This window comes from Ursus arctos, unplaced genomic scaffold (genome assembly GCF_023065955.2).
Source record: "Ursus arctos isolate Adak ecotype North America unplaced genomic scaffold, UrsArc2.0 scaffold_32, whole genome shotgun sequence".
In the NCBI taxonomy this organism is placed as follows: domain Eukaryota; kingdom Metazoa; phylum Chordata; class Mammalia; order Carnivora; family Ursidae; genus Ursus; species Ursus arctos.
This window is the reverse complement of record NW_026623008.1, coordinates 24,746,145-24,764,272: the sequence shown is the minus strand read 5'-3', so window position 1 is coordinate 24,764,272 and position 18,128 is coordinate 24,746,145. Positions and strand designations below refer to the sequence as shown.

The 18,128-nt window shown below is 48.9% G+C and overlaps 1 protein-coding gene across 1 annotated transcript in view; it reads left to right on the top strand.

Annotated features, from left to right (window-relative positions):
- Window positions 1-18,128, top strand: part of CSMD2 (CUB and Sushi multiple domains 2) — a 513,762-nt gene that overhangs the window by 390,677 nt on the left and 104,957 nt on the right. The window contains 5 exon segments of the mRNA XM_057305507.1: window positions 253-391; window positions 4,022-4,209; window positions 13,277-13,471; window positions 14,379-14,495; window positions 17,046-17,159. Coding sequence (XP_057161490.1) covers window positions 253-391; window positions 4,022-4,209; window positions 13,277-13,471; window positions 14,379-14,495; window positions 17,046-17,159 — 753 coding nt within the window.

Below are 18,128 nucleotides of genomic sequence, written 5' to 3'. Positions count from 1 at the left end.
TTCACGTAACGTAAAATTCACCTTTTTAAAATGAATGACACTGTAGCATTTGGTATATTTATGATGTTACGCAACCACCACCTCTGTTCCAGAACATTCCCTTCACTTCGAGGTAAAACCCTGTACCCATTACATCCCACCCTCCCCTCGGCCCCTAGGGTCGGGTTTTCACTCAGGTCTGCCAGACTCAGTCCCTCCTCCACTGTGCCTCAGCAGCACCCAGGGCTGACCCTTGTCCTCCTCTCTCCCCAGCGCCCTGTGGGGGAGACCTGACGGGACCATCAGGAGTCATTCTGTCGCCAAATTACCCAGAACCTTACCCACCAGGCAAGGAGTGTGACTGGAAAGTGACCGTCTCTCCGGACTACGTCATCGCCCTGGTATTTAACATGTATGTACCTTTCCCCCGGGTGGGAGACGAGGGGCTCACAGCAACTAGGGGTTTTAGACCCGGGGTCTCCAGGGGAGTGCACACAGGTCTGCTGGGAGCAGATGAAGGAGCCCAAAGGAGGGAGACTAGCATTTATTGCATGTCTCCTGGGGGCCCTGTCTTATTTAAGCCTTGTAATTGATGAAGTAGCTATTATTCTTTATTCTTTTTTTTTTCCTCTGAAGATGTTGAGATTCGGAAAGAAGGACCTTGCTGGATCCTTTTCCCCCTCCTTCCCTGTGTCTCCCCCTCTGCTGTCACCGGTCTCCTTCCCTCCTGCTCCCTAGCATGCAAACAGGCTCAGGTTTTTCTAGGTCCTCCCCCATCCAGCTCCTGCACTGACTCCTTTATCCCATCAGAGGCAAACTCTTCAAAAGAATCATCTCTGCTTGTGTCTGCTTCCTCGCCTCCTGTTCGCTCTCAGACCACCAATGTCTGGGTCCTGCCTCCGTGGTTCCGCCGGCAACTCCTCTGATAAAAGACACCAGCGAACTCCTGGTCGCCACACAGAATGACACTTCCCATGTTTTATCCCGCTGCCCCTCTCAGTCACTCCCTCCATCCTTACCCTGCTTTTTCTCCTTACTTTCTGGGAAGTTACCCCGCTCCGGTTCTTCTGTGGCTTTATAGCTTCCTTGTCATGCCCCTGCTTCCTTGGCCAGGCTCTATCGCCAGCCTTTTCTCTTCCCATGCACCCCTCTTTCCTGGGCCAGCTCTTCTGCCCCAATGGCTTCACCTTCTTCTTGTAAACTGGAGACTCCACACTACCACGGCCCGGACTGTCTTCTGAGCTGCAGGCTCTCCTCTCCAGCTGTGGTCTGGTGACTGCAGGTGCCACACAGCCTGTACAAAACTAAGCATATGACTCCCTCCCCTCCCCAGAAGAGCTCTCTTCTGATCCCTGGGGAGTGCCACCATCGTACTCCTGCCCTGCTGCTTCCATTAGTGAGCAAGGTGTGGAAGGAACTTCTGCTGTCTTAACACCCCTCACGTTTTCCCCTCTTCTCCAGCCTCCCAGCTACTGTGTTGGCTGAAATCTTATTACTTCCCGTCCAAATTACTACCATAGTCTCCTGACTGGTTCGTCTGCCCCCATCTTCCTCCCATGCCAACCTCTTCTGGAGTTAGCTATGGAAGAGATCTTGTCATGTGAAAATGCTAACATAGCCACTTCATCTTTTCCACTGAAACATATGATAACGTGCTACTCAGTGATAAATAGGAATGAGCGACTGATACACGCAACGTGGCTGAGCTGAATCTCAAAAAATCACGCGGAGCGAAAGAAGACAGACCCAAAAAAAGTCCATGATGTATGATTCCACTTAGACGAAATTTTAGGATTAGCGAAATGAATCTATGGTGATAAAAATGTGTTCAGTGGTGGCTTCTGGAGGTGGGGAAGATTGACTGGGAAGAGGAGCATTTGGGGATGGTGGGAAGTGTCCTGGGTCTTGCTATGCATGTGTCAAAACCCACAGGGTGACACACTTCAGAGCTGATCATTTCATGGGGTATAAGTTATACCTCCAGTGGAAAACAAACGCACAAACAAATAGATCTCTTATTTTAAAATCCTGTCACGGCTTCCTCTTTCCTATAAAGTCAGAACTTCGGTTTTTCAGTCCAAGCAATCTGGTCCCTGCCTGCCTCTCCACCCAGTTCCGCCGACCCCGTCCTAACCCCTGAGCTCCAGCCAGACCGAACTGCTCACAGCTTCAAGACCATGCCTTGACCTTATGACTTTGCCTCTGCTTCTCCCTTCATGGAGACTTCCTTTTCCCTCCTTGTCCAACTACTGGGGGTCTCTGCAGCTCCCAAAACTTGACTCCAGCTTGGCCTCCATGTAAGTTTCATTTCCTCCTCCCCGAGGAGATTTGTATTGTGACCCCACTGTGCCTGTACAGACTTTATACTTTGTTGTCTTCACATCCGTCGCTTCCTTCAGCCCCACCGCCATCTTGAAGAAGGTGTGGCGTCTGACATATCCCTGTGTCCTGAGCGCCTTGCACGGTACCTGGCATATTGAGAGTGCTCAGATGAAATGTGATGACTGAAGGAGAACAGAAGGCCGTTGGGAAGTGGTGGAGCCATAATCTGACCAAGGCTGACTTGCTCCAAGACACTGCCCTGGTGACTTTTGCAAGAGCGGTTGGTTGGAAGCACAGTTACAGGACCACCCGGCAGTGGTGGTGCCCCTCTGCAGGTGCCCCAGGGTGAGGGTGCTGTGGAGGAAGGAGATGAGTATACATCTGACTCCCCGCCCCAGACCCCCCAGATCCCCATCCCGTCTCCCTGCCAGCCCTACCCACTTGGTCCTAGAGATGTTGCAGCCCCCTCTCTCTGCCACGTGTCTCAGCGGAAGAGTAGAACTGCCATCTCACTCTTGGTCCAGCCAGATGGAGTATCTGAGTATCCCAGCCCATGGCTCAGCTCTGAACAAGTTTGCGTCACAAATCTGTTCTCAGCTCACATTCTGTTGTTTTCATGTTTGCACCCTTGACCAGTATCCATGGCTCTGTGGGACGAGTACCTAAGAGCGGAGTCGCTGCCTCATAGGGCCGGCATATGTTCAGATCTAGTCGGTGTCAGGAAAGCTTTCCAAAGTGGCTGAGCGACTTTTCCATCCCGCAGGCAGGCTCTGAGAGCTCCAGGGGCTCCACGTTCTTGCCAGTCCTGACATTTTCCATCATTTTCACTCTAGCCAAGGCAGTGGGATCAATGATATTCAAGAACTTCAATATTCAATTTGCTAATTTTTTAATTCAATTTTTTTCCCACGTGAGGGTCAAGATAGCTAAGAAAAAAGCACACCCGTGGGTGCCAGGAGCGGGGTGGCAGCAGAATGTGAGAAGAGGTGGGAAGTGGGGCGGAGATGAGGGGACGGAGCCAGATTCTTCAGGAGAACAGACCCCTCCCTGCCAGGGAATGGCCCCCCGGGTGACTCTTGCCTTCCTGGAAAAGGAGGTGCCGAGTGTCACAATCTAAAGACCATCGGAGGCAGACAAGAGAGCTTACCTGCTCTGGCTGGTGGCTCAGTATATAGAATTGGTAACTCATTCTCCCTTCTGTGCAGAGTGTAGTGAATACAGACAACAGTATTGTATTATAATCCTCAAACCTGCCGAGGGACTAGATCTTAGCTACTCCAGCCACTAGAGAGAAGTGATACCTATATGAGATGTGACAGAGGGGCTAGATGTTACCACTATGGCAGTCATATTACATATAAAATGCATCCAACCAACATGGTGCACACCTTAAATTTATACAATATTATATGTCAAATGTATTTCAATTAAAAATGTTTTTTTCAGAAAGAGGGTGCTAGGTTTTCAGCTCCAGCTTTCTGGGCACTGACTCTCAGACCAGTCTCCTCTGCCCCCAGGCCTGGCTTATCCATCTCCTGGCCTGACTGGGAGGCCGTTGGGGCTTCCCTCTCTCCCTCCCACCAGAAAGTGTCAGGAGTTGGGCTCCAGTGGGGCGGACGGCTCACTGCCTGGGAGGCCCCCTCCCTCGATTGAGCCTAAGGCCCAGCATGGGCCTTTTGTGACCTTAGTGGGGTGGGGGCGGGATGTTTTTATTCCCCAGCTTTAACTTGGAGCCTGGCTATGACTTCCTCCATATCTACGATGGACGGGACTCTCTCAGCCCTCTCATAGGAAGCTTCTATGGCTCCCAGCTCCCAGGCCGCATCGAGAGTAGCAGCAACAGCCTCTTCCTCGCCTTCCGCAGTGACGCGTCCGTGAGCAGTGCAGGCTTCGTCATCGACTACACAGGTAGAGCCCTGGTGGCCGAGAGTACGGAGGGCAGGGCCAGCCAGACCTGGCAGAGGGGAGGGATGGCGAGGAGGGCACGGGGCTGGGTCACAGGCAGAGCCTCTGCCTTCCCTGTGGCCCTCCGGGTGGCTTGGCCTTTCCCTCCCATGTGCCCCAGGCCTGGGAGAAAGGGGGACCGGCACTCTCGCACCTCATTTCTATTTCCACATCCCTGCTCCTCTTGTGTCCTTTCTTGTGAGGGTCAGTCCTTGCAAGACAAAGCATAGAGGTCAAAGCGGGGCTCAGCACATTTTTTTCTTAAAGGCCCAAATAGTTCATGTTTTAGGCTTGTGAGGCATTCGGTCTCTGTCGCAACCACTCAGTGCTGTCACTGTAGCACTCAGGCAGCCCAAGACAAAATATAAAGGAATGGGTATGGCCGTGTTCCCACAAGCATCTCCTTACAAACAAACAGGCCTCGCTCCCTGCCCCGTCGAGAGCCTAGACTGTCAGATTAACTGCGTCCCGGGCTCATGTTTGCTACTTGGCAGTTGTGTGGCCTTGGGCGAGTTACTGAACCTCTCTAAACCCCCATTCCTTCATCATAACATGGTGGTAGACTGATGCCTGCCTCACAGACCCGTTGTGAGGATCCATGACTCTGCGCTTCGGAGCCCTTGGGCCGGCACCCAGCACGCAGCAGGCGCTCCGTAATGTCCCAGCAGCAAGAGTAAGAGAGGCTCCAGGCGCCCAGCCACTCTGAGTGCTTCTACCCTGTTATTCTCTGTGTGACCTTTTCTTCCCTAATTATCCCAGATGCCACCATCCAAACCCGAGCTCCACTTCTTGCTGGATTTGTGCGCTTGGCAAGTTATTATCTCTTGGAAGCTGTTCCTCCATCTATAAAGTGGTGGTAATAATAATTACGCTGCAGAAGGTTAAAATTAAAAGATATTTTATACATGCATATTATATGTTGGAGTACAATGCCCAGTAGGTGCTAAACACTCTACAGATACTCTAGAGATGATTGATTTTGTTATTGTTGCTCTAACCCAAGTTCACCCGGGCCTCATCAGCCTGTGTGGACAAATGGGGTCATATTACCCGTTAAAATTAAAAAGTTTCTGGCTCATGTCCCCCACTTGCATAGTGTCGGACCTCAGCAACCTTTTAAAGGGCTCCTTAATTAAATATTTCTGGCAACTGCTGGGAATGTCTCACGCACACTCACAAATAATACCGATCATAACAACAGCTAACTTAGCATTGACCAACCGCCCACATGGTCCTACGTACTTCACGTCCATCACCACATCGAAATCCTTGAAATTTACCGACTGCCTGCTCTTTGGTCAGATACAATCCTAGAAGATACTTAGCGCACAAAGTAGAGAACGTTTTGCTGCGGTCTTCTCTCCTCGTGGGGCTGGTCTGAATAATGGATATTTTGCCATCCTCTCTTCCTCCAGACACCTGCCACTCAATAAACCTCCTGTCCCCAAACGCTTCTGCATGCGCTGGTATCAGAACAAACACCATCACATAGTGCGGAATTCTGAAAGAGGCGTGACTTAGACTCAGCCCGGGACCCATCGCTCTGCCACCACTGTCCCCACTGCCATATTACCATCTTCAGTTTTCTTCCTGTTCACCTCTTCCATCACACCCACAGAAGTACCCTCAAGTTCCCTGCCCCCCCGGCCCTTCTGTTGCACCCTTGCAAAATGACACCCTGTGTCGCCACCACAAGTGATAGCTTTTTACCCTGGTCAAGCATTAGCAACCACCTTAGCCACCTCCAGCTTGTCCCTGCTGGGGTCTTCCCCCTGGTGGAGATCCCAAAATGTCACCCCAGAGGTCACCCCTTCCAGCCTCTTCACAAGAGGACTTTAGTTCACCATCCCTGGATACAGTAAGCTCCTGGGTTCATGGCATCCTGGCTGCAGCCACCTCTCACCCAATCCCCTCCACTGAAGCCACGGGCCAGGGCCACACTTCCAGGCCCTCTTTCCCAAGGAAGCCCTTCCCACCTTCAACTGTTGGTCCAAGACCACATCTGGAGGGGTCCCCAGCTCCAAAACAGAGCCCCAGGAAAAAAGGCCTTCCAGGCAGGCATCCGGGCCAACCAAGTGGCTGAAGGAGGCCAATTACTGGGGAGCGGGGAGCGGGGAGTGGGGATGCCCGCCCGTGCACCCTCTACCATCTTGTTGGCATCTGTGGTATAAGCACCAAGATAAATGTGCTGTTTGGGGCAGGAGATGCCTCGTGAGGCCTGAGGCAGCCTGCCTGCCTTCTCAGATGACACACTCCCTGATATTAGTCACCCCTCTACTATGGCCTCTGGTCAGACAACCCATTTTGTGGGACCCAGGGACCCTTTGCCTTGCCTCCTGGCCTCCTTCTCCTAGAATGGATCCTTGGATTCCTGGAGTGGGTCTCCTCTGCTACCAGATCCCATGGTCTCAGTGATATCCCCCCCCCATGCTCAATATTTTTATGGGGTGGCCCTCATCTCTTATTAACTGTATGACTTTAAGCAAGTCCCTTTCGTTCTCTGAGCATCCATGCCTTACCCATCAAAGAAGGACAGCACACTGCATGAAAGAGCTAGTGTGGGGGTGGGAAACAGGCACAGCCCCCAACACAGGGCCCAGCACCAGGAGCTACTTGGGGCACACTTTAATCCATCTTCTCTATCCGTTGCCTTCTTTCCTGTGAAATGGATATTTCATTTGTTCTACTCTTGTTTGGAATAGAGAAGAGTTTGGAACCCTCCTCATGGGGCTATCCCTATCAAATGCAGTACATTTTCTTTTCTGTTTACTGAAGATATAAAGTGTGAGATGTTTTGCACACACATGAGTGTGAAATATTTATAACATGAATATTTGTGGTGTGTGTGTGTATCCTATATATGTCTCCGATCCATGGCAAGGAATTGAGACACTACACTCCGTGAGTCCATAGAACACCATACACTGAGAGGTAGCCCACTAAGGACTAGCACACTGAAGCAGGTCTGGATCCTTAGGAAGAGAATCGTCTGCATCCTGTGTCCAGAGGCAGAATGCAGCCTTGTCTTTTAGAGAGATCCAGGGCTCCTCTAATGCTGAGTATCTGGGTCTCCTGGGTGCTGTTGGTTTCAGGTGTCCTGGTTTGGGAGGTGAGGGGAACGATGTAAGGAGATGTTGCCAGACTCTGCTGGGCTTAGTCCAGGGAAAACCACTCTCTGAGGTCAACCCCCCTCTGACCAGAGGCACACAGACCAGGGACCTTTCCCCACATCCTGCCAAATTCCCAAGTGGGAAGAAGAAACAATGTGGTCACAGCTGAGTCAGGGCTCATTTAGTTTCAAATTGAGAGACCCACTCAGACGAACTTCAGCAAAAAAAAAGGGGGTTAATTTATTATAAAAATGCAAAAAACCAAAACGCATTGAATCCAACTTGAGACAAAAACTTTCTTATAAGAAAACTGATGGCCAGACTAATTTAAGCTAAAAGGGATTCTATATTTTAACAGTACACATAACAAAAACTCCCTCTAACTTAACACAAGAAGGGAGTCTATCTTTAAAATACAAGAGCTCAAGGGCAGGAAGCATAAAGTTCCAAGGGACTGAAATCAGGAAGGAAGAGTCGAAGGTTGAGATTACCTCCTGTCTCCAGGACCACTTGGTCTCCTCCCCACTTCTTCCTAAGGATCTGCTACATTCTCCCCTCTCTGCAGATGCACGTTCATTGCTTCCCCTAGGACAAGTATGGCCGCCTCACTCTTGACTCTGAATCACTCCCCAGTCTGGGTCCCAATTCCAAATCCCAGAGGACCTTCAGACTGATCAGGCTTAAGGGAAGCATCCACTGAATAATGTCATGGAATTAGGCTTTTTCATTAGGGCCGAGGGCGGATCATGCAGTTTTATTCTTTTGTTTGCTCGGTAAATATTTATTTAGCACCTTATGTATGCCAGACACTCTTATAGGGGCTGAGAACAAAGCAGGGAACAAAATAAAGTTTCTGCCTCCGCAGACTTCATGTCCTCATGACAACCAGATGGAGAGACATTTCTGCTACCGATGAGATTTTGGAGGCTCCCCTACTTATAAGACAGTGGATGAGTTTGTAGGTGTGTCTGTCCAGCTACTCCTGGCAGGTGATTGTGGTGTCTGAGTCATTCTAGGCAGGTCTTCTAGATGATTCTGAATGCAATCATGTCATTTGTGGACTTCTATAAAACCATGCTCTCAGGCATTCTCATCTGAATTCAGCCACCTGGGTAGCTCTACCCTTCGCTCGAAGGAAACGGGGAATAAGGAGGAGCCTGGTTTTTGGATACAGTTACTAAAAATGAGTCCCAGAGAGACTTAGTGTCTTTCTCCAAGCCAAAAACATCAGAAGAATGGGTGTATGTGTATGGGGGGGGGGGGGACTTTTGTTGTCATCTTCCAGCAGGTGTGGTGGCCTCCTCCTGGACAGGGACAGGCTAGGATGTCCATTCATGAGTGTAGAGACCATTCATTCACTCAGCAAATGCTTATTGAGCTCCCACTTCCTGCCATGCCCTATGCTGAATATGGAGGCTACAGCAGTGAGCACAGTGGTCATGGTCCCCACCCTAAGGTAATATAAAGGTGAGTGGGGGAAATAGACAATACATAAGTAGACCAACAAGGAGTAAGAAGTAGAAGTTAGGAAAGAGAATGTTGCTGTGAGAAAGAGAAATGGGGAGTCAACTACAGAATGGCAGTTGGTGAAGGTGAGGACCTCACCCAGCAGGTGACACTTAAACAGAGGCCTAAAGGTTGAGAAGAAGCCGCTGTGCAAGAACAGGGCTGGGGGAGTGTTGCAGACAGAGGGAGTTTGAAGAAGTTCAGAAGAAGAGTTTGAAGCCTGCGTTAGAGAATCTGAAATAACTCAGGAAAGGCCAAGGTCGGCTTCTACCAGAAGGTACTAAAATGTACCTATTTTCTCTTTCAAGCCTCTGGACATAACACTATGGGCCAAGGAGTAACAACCAGATTTCCACACCTGCTTCCACTACCACCATTACCACCACCCACCACAGCCATGGGTCTTTCTTCTTTAAATTCAAAATGGACATACGTTCATGTTTGCCTATTTTAAAAGTAACACATGTTTGTTGGAAAAATTCAAGCAACATAGAAGTCCATAAGATGTACTCTAAAAACATGACACCTCCCGTTACTACCATCCCCTGAAGTACCATTATTAATGGTTTATTATCTCATTCCAGATATTTTAATGTAAATACAAAGTAGTGTAAATTCTAGAACAAGGGTTAGCAAACTTTTGCTGTAAGGGACCAGACAATAAATAGTTAGGCTTGGCAGACCAGACAGATCTCTCTTACATCTGCTCAGCTCTGCTGTTGTAATGCTAGAACAGCCATAGACGTTATTTAAACAAATAGGCATGGCTATGTTCCAATAAAACTTTATTGAAAATACAAAACAAGCAGTGAGACTGTAGACTGTAGTTCGCTGATCTCTGTTCTATGTGAGTAGAGATCACACCATATGTACTAATCTGTCATATGGGTTTGTTTTTACTTTGTTTTGGTTTTTGTCCAAGGTCGTCTTTCCATATCCGTGTTCAAAGACTTTTGCGGTTCTTTTTAAAGCCTGGTTGTATTTTGGTAGATGGCTGTGATCCAGCCTGTTTAACCAGTTCCTTACTGGTTGGGCGTGCGGATTGCTATTTTCAGTGTCCTGCTATTACCATGTTTAGAAATGTTCCTTATCTATTAGGATAAAAAGAAGCTGGCTCTTTTACTGTTCTTGTTTTGGAGGGCTTGGTTTTTAATTATTATTATCCCAATGAGGTTTCAGTCATTACAGTTTTATCATTCACAGCTGAGCTCTAGTCTGACTGACTGAAGACCTGATTTTGGTCTTAATTCTACTTCTTACCAGCTGAATGCTTGGGAAACTCATTTAGCCTCTCTGATCACCACATTTCTCATCTGTAACCTGAACAGGAGCACACCTGGCCCTGCCTGCTGCAGAGGCCATTGTGAGGCACAAATGAGATAACAGATTGGAAGGTTCTTTGAAAATTATAATGTGATATTCCTCTGTAAGGGGCTATCATCATTATCATTACCCTTGTCATTTTCATTAATGTGATAATGCTTGGAATGATGAGCTCTTCTTGCTCTGACATGTGAGTAACTATAAAATACAGTCTGTAGTTGGAATCGCTGATGTGATTGTGGATTTGCCAAGCCCTGAGGTGTTCAGCCAATCAGTTCAGCATTCATTTATTAAGCAGCCATTATGTGCCAAACAGAGCCAGCTCTCATACCAGGTTCTGTGCTAATTGCCAGGGTTATGAAGAGAATAGGTGATGGTCCCTGTCCTTGAGGAGTCCAGAATCCACTGGAAAGAAATACACTTATCCAACCTACCAAGATAATATACCACACATGCTATAATTCAGGAAAGAAAAACAGAATTCTGCCAGATAGAAGGCAAAGTTCAGGAAACTCGCTCAAGAGAAGGTGGCATTAAAAAGTGTAGGAGTTTTTGCCATGCAGAGAAGGGAAGAAAGGACTTTCTGATAGTGTCAAGTTCTGCAACAGACATGCCCAGCTGTTACCCAAAAGTACAGCTTCTTACATGAGGTAGAAGTATATCCTCCTTCCTGTAAAGGAAATCTAGAGATTGTCATCCAAGGATGATGAGGTCACCCCCACCCCCACCCCTGCTCCTTTTGTCATTCTGCTCTGCCATGTGAAGACATGGCTTCCATCATCATGGCTATCTCAGGATCCAAGATGACAACTGGAGTTCTAGCCATCATGTCTAAGTTCAGACTGGGGGAAGGAGGAAAGAAGGAATAAAGGGCCAATGAGCATTCTCTCAGCTGAGTCACTTTTTCTTAAGCAGCCTTTCTAGAAGTGCCACATTTATCCATGTAAGAGGTACTTATTGAATGCCTAACATGTACCAGGCACTGGACTAGAGCAGTAGATAAAACTGGATAACTGTCTCATGGAACCTACATTCTAGTGGCAGGAGATAGAAAAAAACTGGGTAAATATATAGTACATGAGATAGTATTAATGCCAGTGCAGAGAAACAAAGCAGAGAAAGGTGACTGGGAGTGCTGGGGAGAGGAAGATCAAAAATGTGAGCAGCTGGCCAAGGAAGTGTCTCTAAGGAGACACTGTGTTAAATCCTGAAAGAGACGCGAGAGAGAGCCATGTGGGTAGAGGAACATTCCATGCACAGAGGCCAATGTGGTTGGAGCAAAGTTAGCAAAGGAATGATAGGAGTTGAGATCAAGAGCGTAGAGGGGTGGGGATTGGGGATAGAAGGTGCAGGGCTTGTAGGCCTGTAAGGCTTTGGGCTTTTCCTGTGAATGAGACAGGAGACTCTTCGACTTGACTGTGTTTACATCTCTTTGGCCAGATATAGCTGCTTGGAGGCTGGAAGTTTGGTGCCTGGGTACTCTGGATAAAATCCAGTTTCTGTTATTGAAGGATGAAGAGGGGAAATGAATTTTGGGGGCCACAGCTAGTTCTGCCCCTCACAAGCTATGTCAACTTAGTTCTAAGTTACCTAATTTCTTGGCACTTCAAATTAGGTTTGACCTGCTGTCATTTGTAAAATGGACAGATGAAGTATAAGATGGTGACTGTTCTCTGTGTCTCTCTGATTCTCAGATGGGTTCCCCAATGGCCAGTTGTACTCTAGCCAGAGCCAGTGGGCTTCGGGAGAAGAGAGGTTTGATGAGGGGGTGAAGGCAACGCACCACAGGGCGCACAAGGAAACCACTGAGGGGTCCTCTGCTAGAAGAAAGACCATTTTCTGGGTCCCACCTGAGTTTAAATGCAATAACATATCCGGGACTACTACACCCTTAGCTATAGGTGAAGACAAAGAGCAGGGCCGTCCTCAGGGCTCCAGTGCAAGAGCAGCCAGACTTGGCAGGACCATGGACTCTCAGAGCCCCATCCCATCAGTCACTGGGCTAACTGGCAGCTGAGCAACCCCCCCCCCCCCCCCGCCAAGCAGCGGCTGCCTCAGATAGGCAGCCTAAAAGACATCCAGGTGACAAGGACAGCCTCAGCAGAATTCCTCAGCTTTTCATCTTTGAACTCTGACCCCTTCTGTTCTGGCTCTTTCTGCCTTAAATGTGCTATTTGAACTTTTGAGTCCTCCTGCACGGGCTTCCGGCACCTTTTGTGAGCCCTGATCTCCAGACCTCCCTGTAGTATAACCTCCAGGAGTCCAATGGAAACCTGATACCCGGTGGCATGTCCCTAACATTGCCCAGCCATGACGACACCAGTGGTCTTTGGACAAGGAGGATGAGAGAAAGCGTCAGTGGGTGCAAGTGGACATTGGCTCTCAAGACTCCTCAGGATTTCCAGCTAATGGTGAGGGAGGCTGCAGAGTACCCTTCTCCAGAGATGTGGGGCCCCAACCAGGGCTCTCAGTTGCTCAGGCAGCACCAAGTCCACTCTCGTCCAGCGTAGAGGGACAGAGTGGGTGCCTGTTAGGTACTTCATGGGATGCCTAATTGGGAAGACATATATGCAATGAAAATCAAGTGGAAAAATACTATTGTTTTAATAAACTAGCAAGCACCCAGTAGCCCAGTGCACAACTCTGGAAAACTGTTTAACCCTAGAAAGTCCAGGGCTTAAAGTGCGGTTTCCTACTTCCTTCCTAAATTTAAGTATTGGTGCCCATGCACTGAGAAGTACCTGCCAGGTGTGGATATGACAGCGGGCAGCCTCTCTTGGAAAGGAATGAGTCCATTCGTGACAAGGGGCCCCAGATGTTTAGCTATGACTCATTCCCTTGTGGGTCAGGGCAAGAATGTGGGAGAAGGAAAACTTCTTTCTCCAAGATGACCTCCAACCCTAGATTTAGAGAAGTTTTCAGACCTGAAGGGAGAAGGACCACCACTCCCAAATCCCCATATGCTCTGGCTAATTCAAGTCGGTCTTCTCTTACGTGCTGCACCACGGACTTAGGCCGCTAATGAGTCCTCTGCATGTGTGGTGTGTGCGTGCGTGTGTGTGTGTGTTTGTGTGTGTGTGTCTTTTTTCCAGAAAACCCACGGGAGTCATGTTTTGATCCTGGTTCCATCAAGAATGGCACGCGGGTGGGGTCCGACCTGAAGCTGGGCTCCTCCATCACCTACTACTGCCACGGGGGCTATGAGGTTGAGGGTGCCTCTACCCTCAGCTGCATCCTAGGGCCTGATGGGAAGCCGGCGTGGAACAACCCCCGACCAGTGTGCACAGGTGGCCGAGTGGGGACGGGAAGGGGTCGGAGGGAGTGAGGGCATGCCAGCGGCAGAGGGGGCTGTTGGCTGGGGGATGGGGAGGGGTGGGACATGGCCTCAGAGCAGGCTGCTTGTGTTCACTGTGAATGAGAGAGGCTGGTAATTCACCAGGTGTACAGTCCCTATCAATGTGTCCTCGCTCTCGGATCACATAGCGTTCCCACCCCCACTCAGATAGAGGTCCTCCGCAGGGGCCCCCAGACATACCACCAGCTCGTAGGAGGGAGATGGGAGTTTAAAGATGACCTGGGCTTGTTCCTGAGCCTAGGAAGAGTTACTGAGAGGTCAGGTGTGTGAAACTAAGGCCAGCAGAATCTGGTTAGCCATGGGGCCCTGGCAAGAGTGTCAGAATTTCAAGAGCATGGTGGCCATCCAAGTTGGAAAGCAAGGAGGCCCCTTTGCCTAGCGGAGAGGGGCTGGCTTTCAGGGTCACCCCTTGTGGAACTGGGCACCATGGATGGGAACAGAAGGTGGCTGGGTTGCATGAACCGGCTACTCCCAGTGGGGCTACTCTGGGACCTTCAGCTCTCTACTCATGAGACACTAACTGCCTGGGGGAGACTTCAGCCATGGGGCCGAAGAACATTGCTAGGCCCCTGTGCCTCTAGGGACCAATGCTGGTGTTACTAGTTAGAGGGCAAGATCTGACGTGTGGCCGGGAGGGCCTTGGATGGCTTCAGGGTGGATTTCAGGCCACATGTCAGGCCAGGGATGTCCTCAGAACTCCCCTCCACCACACTAGTGGCTGCAAACCTCAGGGCCACCCCACCAGGGCCAGTGACTCAGGCTGGGGGTGGGCAGAACAAAGGATGACTGTTGGTGAGAGGTCTATAAGGTCACGTGGCCCTCTCTGATTTCTCTTTCAGCCCCCTGTGGGGGACAATATGTGGGTTCAGACGGAGTGGTCTTGTCCCCCAACTACCCCCAGAACTACACCAGTGGACAGATCTGCCTCTATTTTGTCACCGTGCCCAAGGACTATGGTATGGAGGTGTTGCATGTCTGTTTGTATGTTTTCTGACCTCTTCCAGGGCCTCCAGCTCTTCTCAGTTGTGTCCCAATCCCACTCTCAATTGTATGCACTCCCATTGTGGGAACGGGCAGACAGTCTCCTATATAGGACACCTGGTTGCAGATGCCATGAAGTGGAAGTAGGATACACAGTAGGGCACATTCCTGATACATGTGGGAGGAGGGGCCCTGGTGAGGCCAGCAGAACCAGGGGATGCAGCTGGGGAGGAACTAGCCAGGACAGAGGGAAGGCAGGGACACCGGAAGCTAGCCAGCACAGCCTAAGTCTCAGTAGAGGAGCTGCAGTTCCAGGCTGATTGGGAACCCCGGGGGAGGGCAGCCAAAGGGCAGGAAGAAGAAAGGAGTAGGACAGAACTAGGAACCACCATGTTCCAATATTCTATCTGAGACTGGGTGCCTGGTCCAGCAACTATAGGTAGGGTCAACAAGAAAGTGAGGAGCAGAACAGTGTCCTGAGACAGCAGAAAAACTTCCAGATTCTAAGAAATGCAGGCAAAAAGAAGCCAGGCTTGTCACCTGGTTGGCAGTGGGGACATTGAAGAGTCCTGCCATTCCTGGAGAATTCAGTACGTACTAAGTGGCAACCAGGCTGGTTGTACCTGGGCAATCAATCAGGTGACCCACCTGGATGATTTCTCCCTGGATCTCCTCTTTGTAGGAGGAGTAACAACTATTTCTAAGCAGGATTGGTGTTGGGTGAGGTAAGGGGCATTGATATATCCTGACCATCTAGGAGAGGGACAGATGGGGCAGCCTGCAGAGAGCTGGCCGCTGATTCCTGAAATAGGATGGTGTGGATATAGGATAACACCTGACATCACCAAGCATTTATGAAGCATCTCTCAGGGACCATGCACCTGCTGCAGATACGAGCGAGACATGTCCTCTCTAAACTCCCACTCTCATCTTAACCTACAGCTCCAGCCGTCATGAACCATTCCGACCCCAGCACCTGTGCACTTAGGTGCATAGGCACATGCTCCCCAACATACTTAAGTGGCAGGAGCTTTTAACCTGCGGGGTCACTGTGAGTGAAGTCCTACAAGGTTTTCCAATCCAATCTGCCACACAGAGGAGAATCCTCGAGAAGTGGTGTGCTGTTTGTGCTTGGATTCTTCCCATAATAAAAAGCTCAGGCCTTTAAAAGAACCAACCCCAAGTCTGGTCAGTTTCACTGGGCTGAAACCTGCATGCAGAGAGCTGGTTGGAGGAAGGGAGTGATCTGTCCCAAGTATCTTCTCTTGACCAAGGATGCTGAACCCAGGGATTAGGGGCAGTTGTTTGCCTCTGGGTCTGCAATACTTGTCCTCCAGCTCAAGGTCTCAGCTCTGACATCCTCTTCCAATAGATCTTCCTTTGATCCCCTACCTAAAGTGACCTGCCTCATCCTATCATGTTTTCCCATTACCTCTAGGGCTTAATTTTAACACTATCTGAAATTATCTTGCTTATCTCTTTGCTTAAGTGGGGTTTTTTCCCCTTTATTGACTTACGAATCACAGGGACTTTCCTCAGCCACTCCCTCTCTGCCAGTCACTGCCAGAGGGGCTGTGTCACTGACCCCACAGCGGGCACAGCTCCAGTTCAGCTATCTGCAAGACCTTGGTTCAGTCTGTCTGCACCGGCCTCCTAGCTCGCCAGGTGCATCTGAGAGCAAGAACCAGGGCAAGAGGGAAAGGAGCATAATATAATAAAAAATCATTATTAAAAAAAATAATAAAAAAAATAAAATTCAAGGCAATCAAAAAAAAAAAAAAAAAAGAGGGAAAGGAGCAGGAGTTGGAGGGGTGGAGAAAGGAGCAGGAAGGAGAACACATTTTAAAGCCCTGAAAATGGGTACTGAGTTAGGTGGATGGGATAGGAAACATTCCTGCTTGCACAGAGTAAGCATTCTAATGGGTACCTGGCACACAGGAGGTGCTTGATAAATGCCATTTTGCCTCTTCCCTTGGCTTGGCGAGAGGGAAATGAGCTAAAGATGTTTGTCCATTCCTTAGACAGTTGCTCCTTCCCCAAGAGTAGCTGCTCCTTCTAAAACATGGGGCATCTTGTATCAAGGGCTGTCCCAGTCGTCTGGATTTTTGAAGAAAAAATAAAGGAAAATACAGGGTCCTGAGATCACATGGAAAATGGGGGATGTTGCCAAAAGCCCTTCCATGTCCATGAGTAGCTAATGCCACTGCTGTCTGAGAAGGGAATAGGGTTAGCTCAGCTCCACTTCCACCAGGCCTGACCGTTGAGTTCAGCCTTCAGTGTTACTTTGACCCGTGAGGGAGAATGCCAGCTGGGCCTCTCCATCTCCTCGCAGCCCCATGCCTGGTGTCTGGCCAGTGTTCTGATCAGCCCGCAGAAAGCCTCAGCAAGCAGTTAGCCCCAGGAACCAACAACTTCCTCCAGGGCTTCCCTGCTCCTGGCCTGCAGTCCCCACACCTCCAGTCCTTGCCCCCAAGATGGCGGCCAACATTCCATGCTGAGGTCTCCACACCGTGTCTCCTCCACAGTGGTGTTTGGACAATTCGCCTTCTTCCACACGGCCCTCAACGACGTGGTGGAGGTGCATGACGGCCACAGCCAACACTCCCGGCTCCTCAGCTCCCTCTCGGGCTCCCACACAGGTACCCAGGGCTCGGCCGGCATTGGGCATGGGGGCGGGCTGAGGGCATCGTGGGCCAACTGGAAGGAAAGAGGCCCTATAAGACTGGCCACGGTGGAACCACACAGCTTTGTGTCTATCGTAAGCTGGTACTGTCTCTACAACGCAACAGTCAGCTCCTGGTAGCGCAAACATAGAAGGGGGCTTCAGAAGCTACTCTCACCCCAAGCTGTGTCTACACCTGCTTCCCCCTAGTGGTGTAGTATTCCCCTGTTGGTTTATTCTTTTTTTTATATAATAATTTTTTATTATATTATGTTAGTCACCATACAGTACATCCCTAGTTTTTGATGTAAAGTTCCATGATTCATTACTTGCGTATAACACCCAGTGCACCATGCAATATGTGCCCTCCTTACTACCCATCACCAGCCTGACCCTGTTGGTTTATTCTTAACCCAACATGTTTTTCTAATTAAAGCATACTGCGTTTTCAATGTAGAAAACTTAGAGGCAAGACAAAATAATTGTATAGAGAATTAAAATAAAAACGACCCAGAAAGAACCATTGAAAGATGGAGTGTATTCCCCCCCCAGGCTTTATATCTACTTAGACTTAATCTTTTGCATATTTTATTGAATAAAACAATATACATATTTTTATTGAAATGTTCATTGTGAGCATTTCTGTCATTATTTTCTTCTATAATAGGATTTTTAAATGATGCAAAATAATCTATCATCTAGTTACTTAAAATTTATGTAAAAAATGTATGTAATGAATTCCCTATTATTGAACATTGAGATTGTTTCTAATTTTTCATTCTCATGAATAGTAGTAACTCCGTGTATTATGCATATGTCTTTATATACATTTCTGACTATTACCTTAGATTATCTAGAAGTAGAATTGCTAAGTTAAAGGATATGTGTGATCTTTAAGGCTTTTTATGGGAATATAACTATATTCTTTCAAACTTAATCAGTTGTT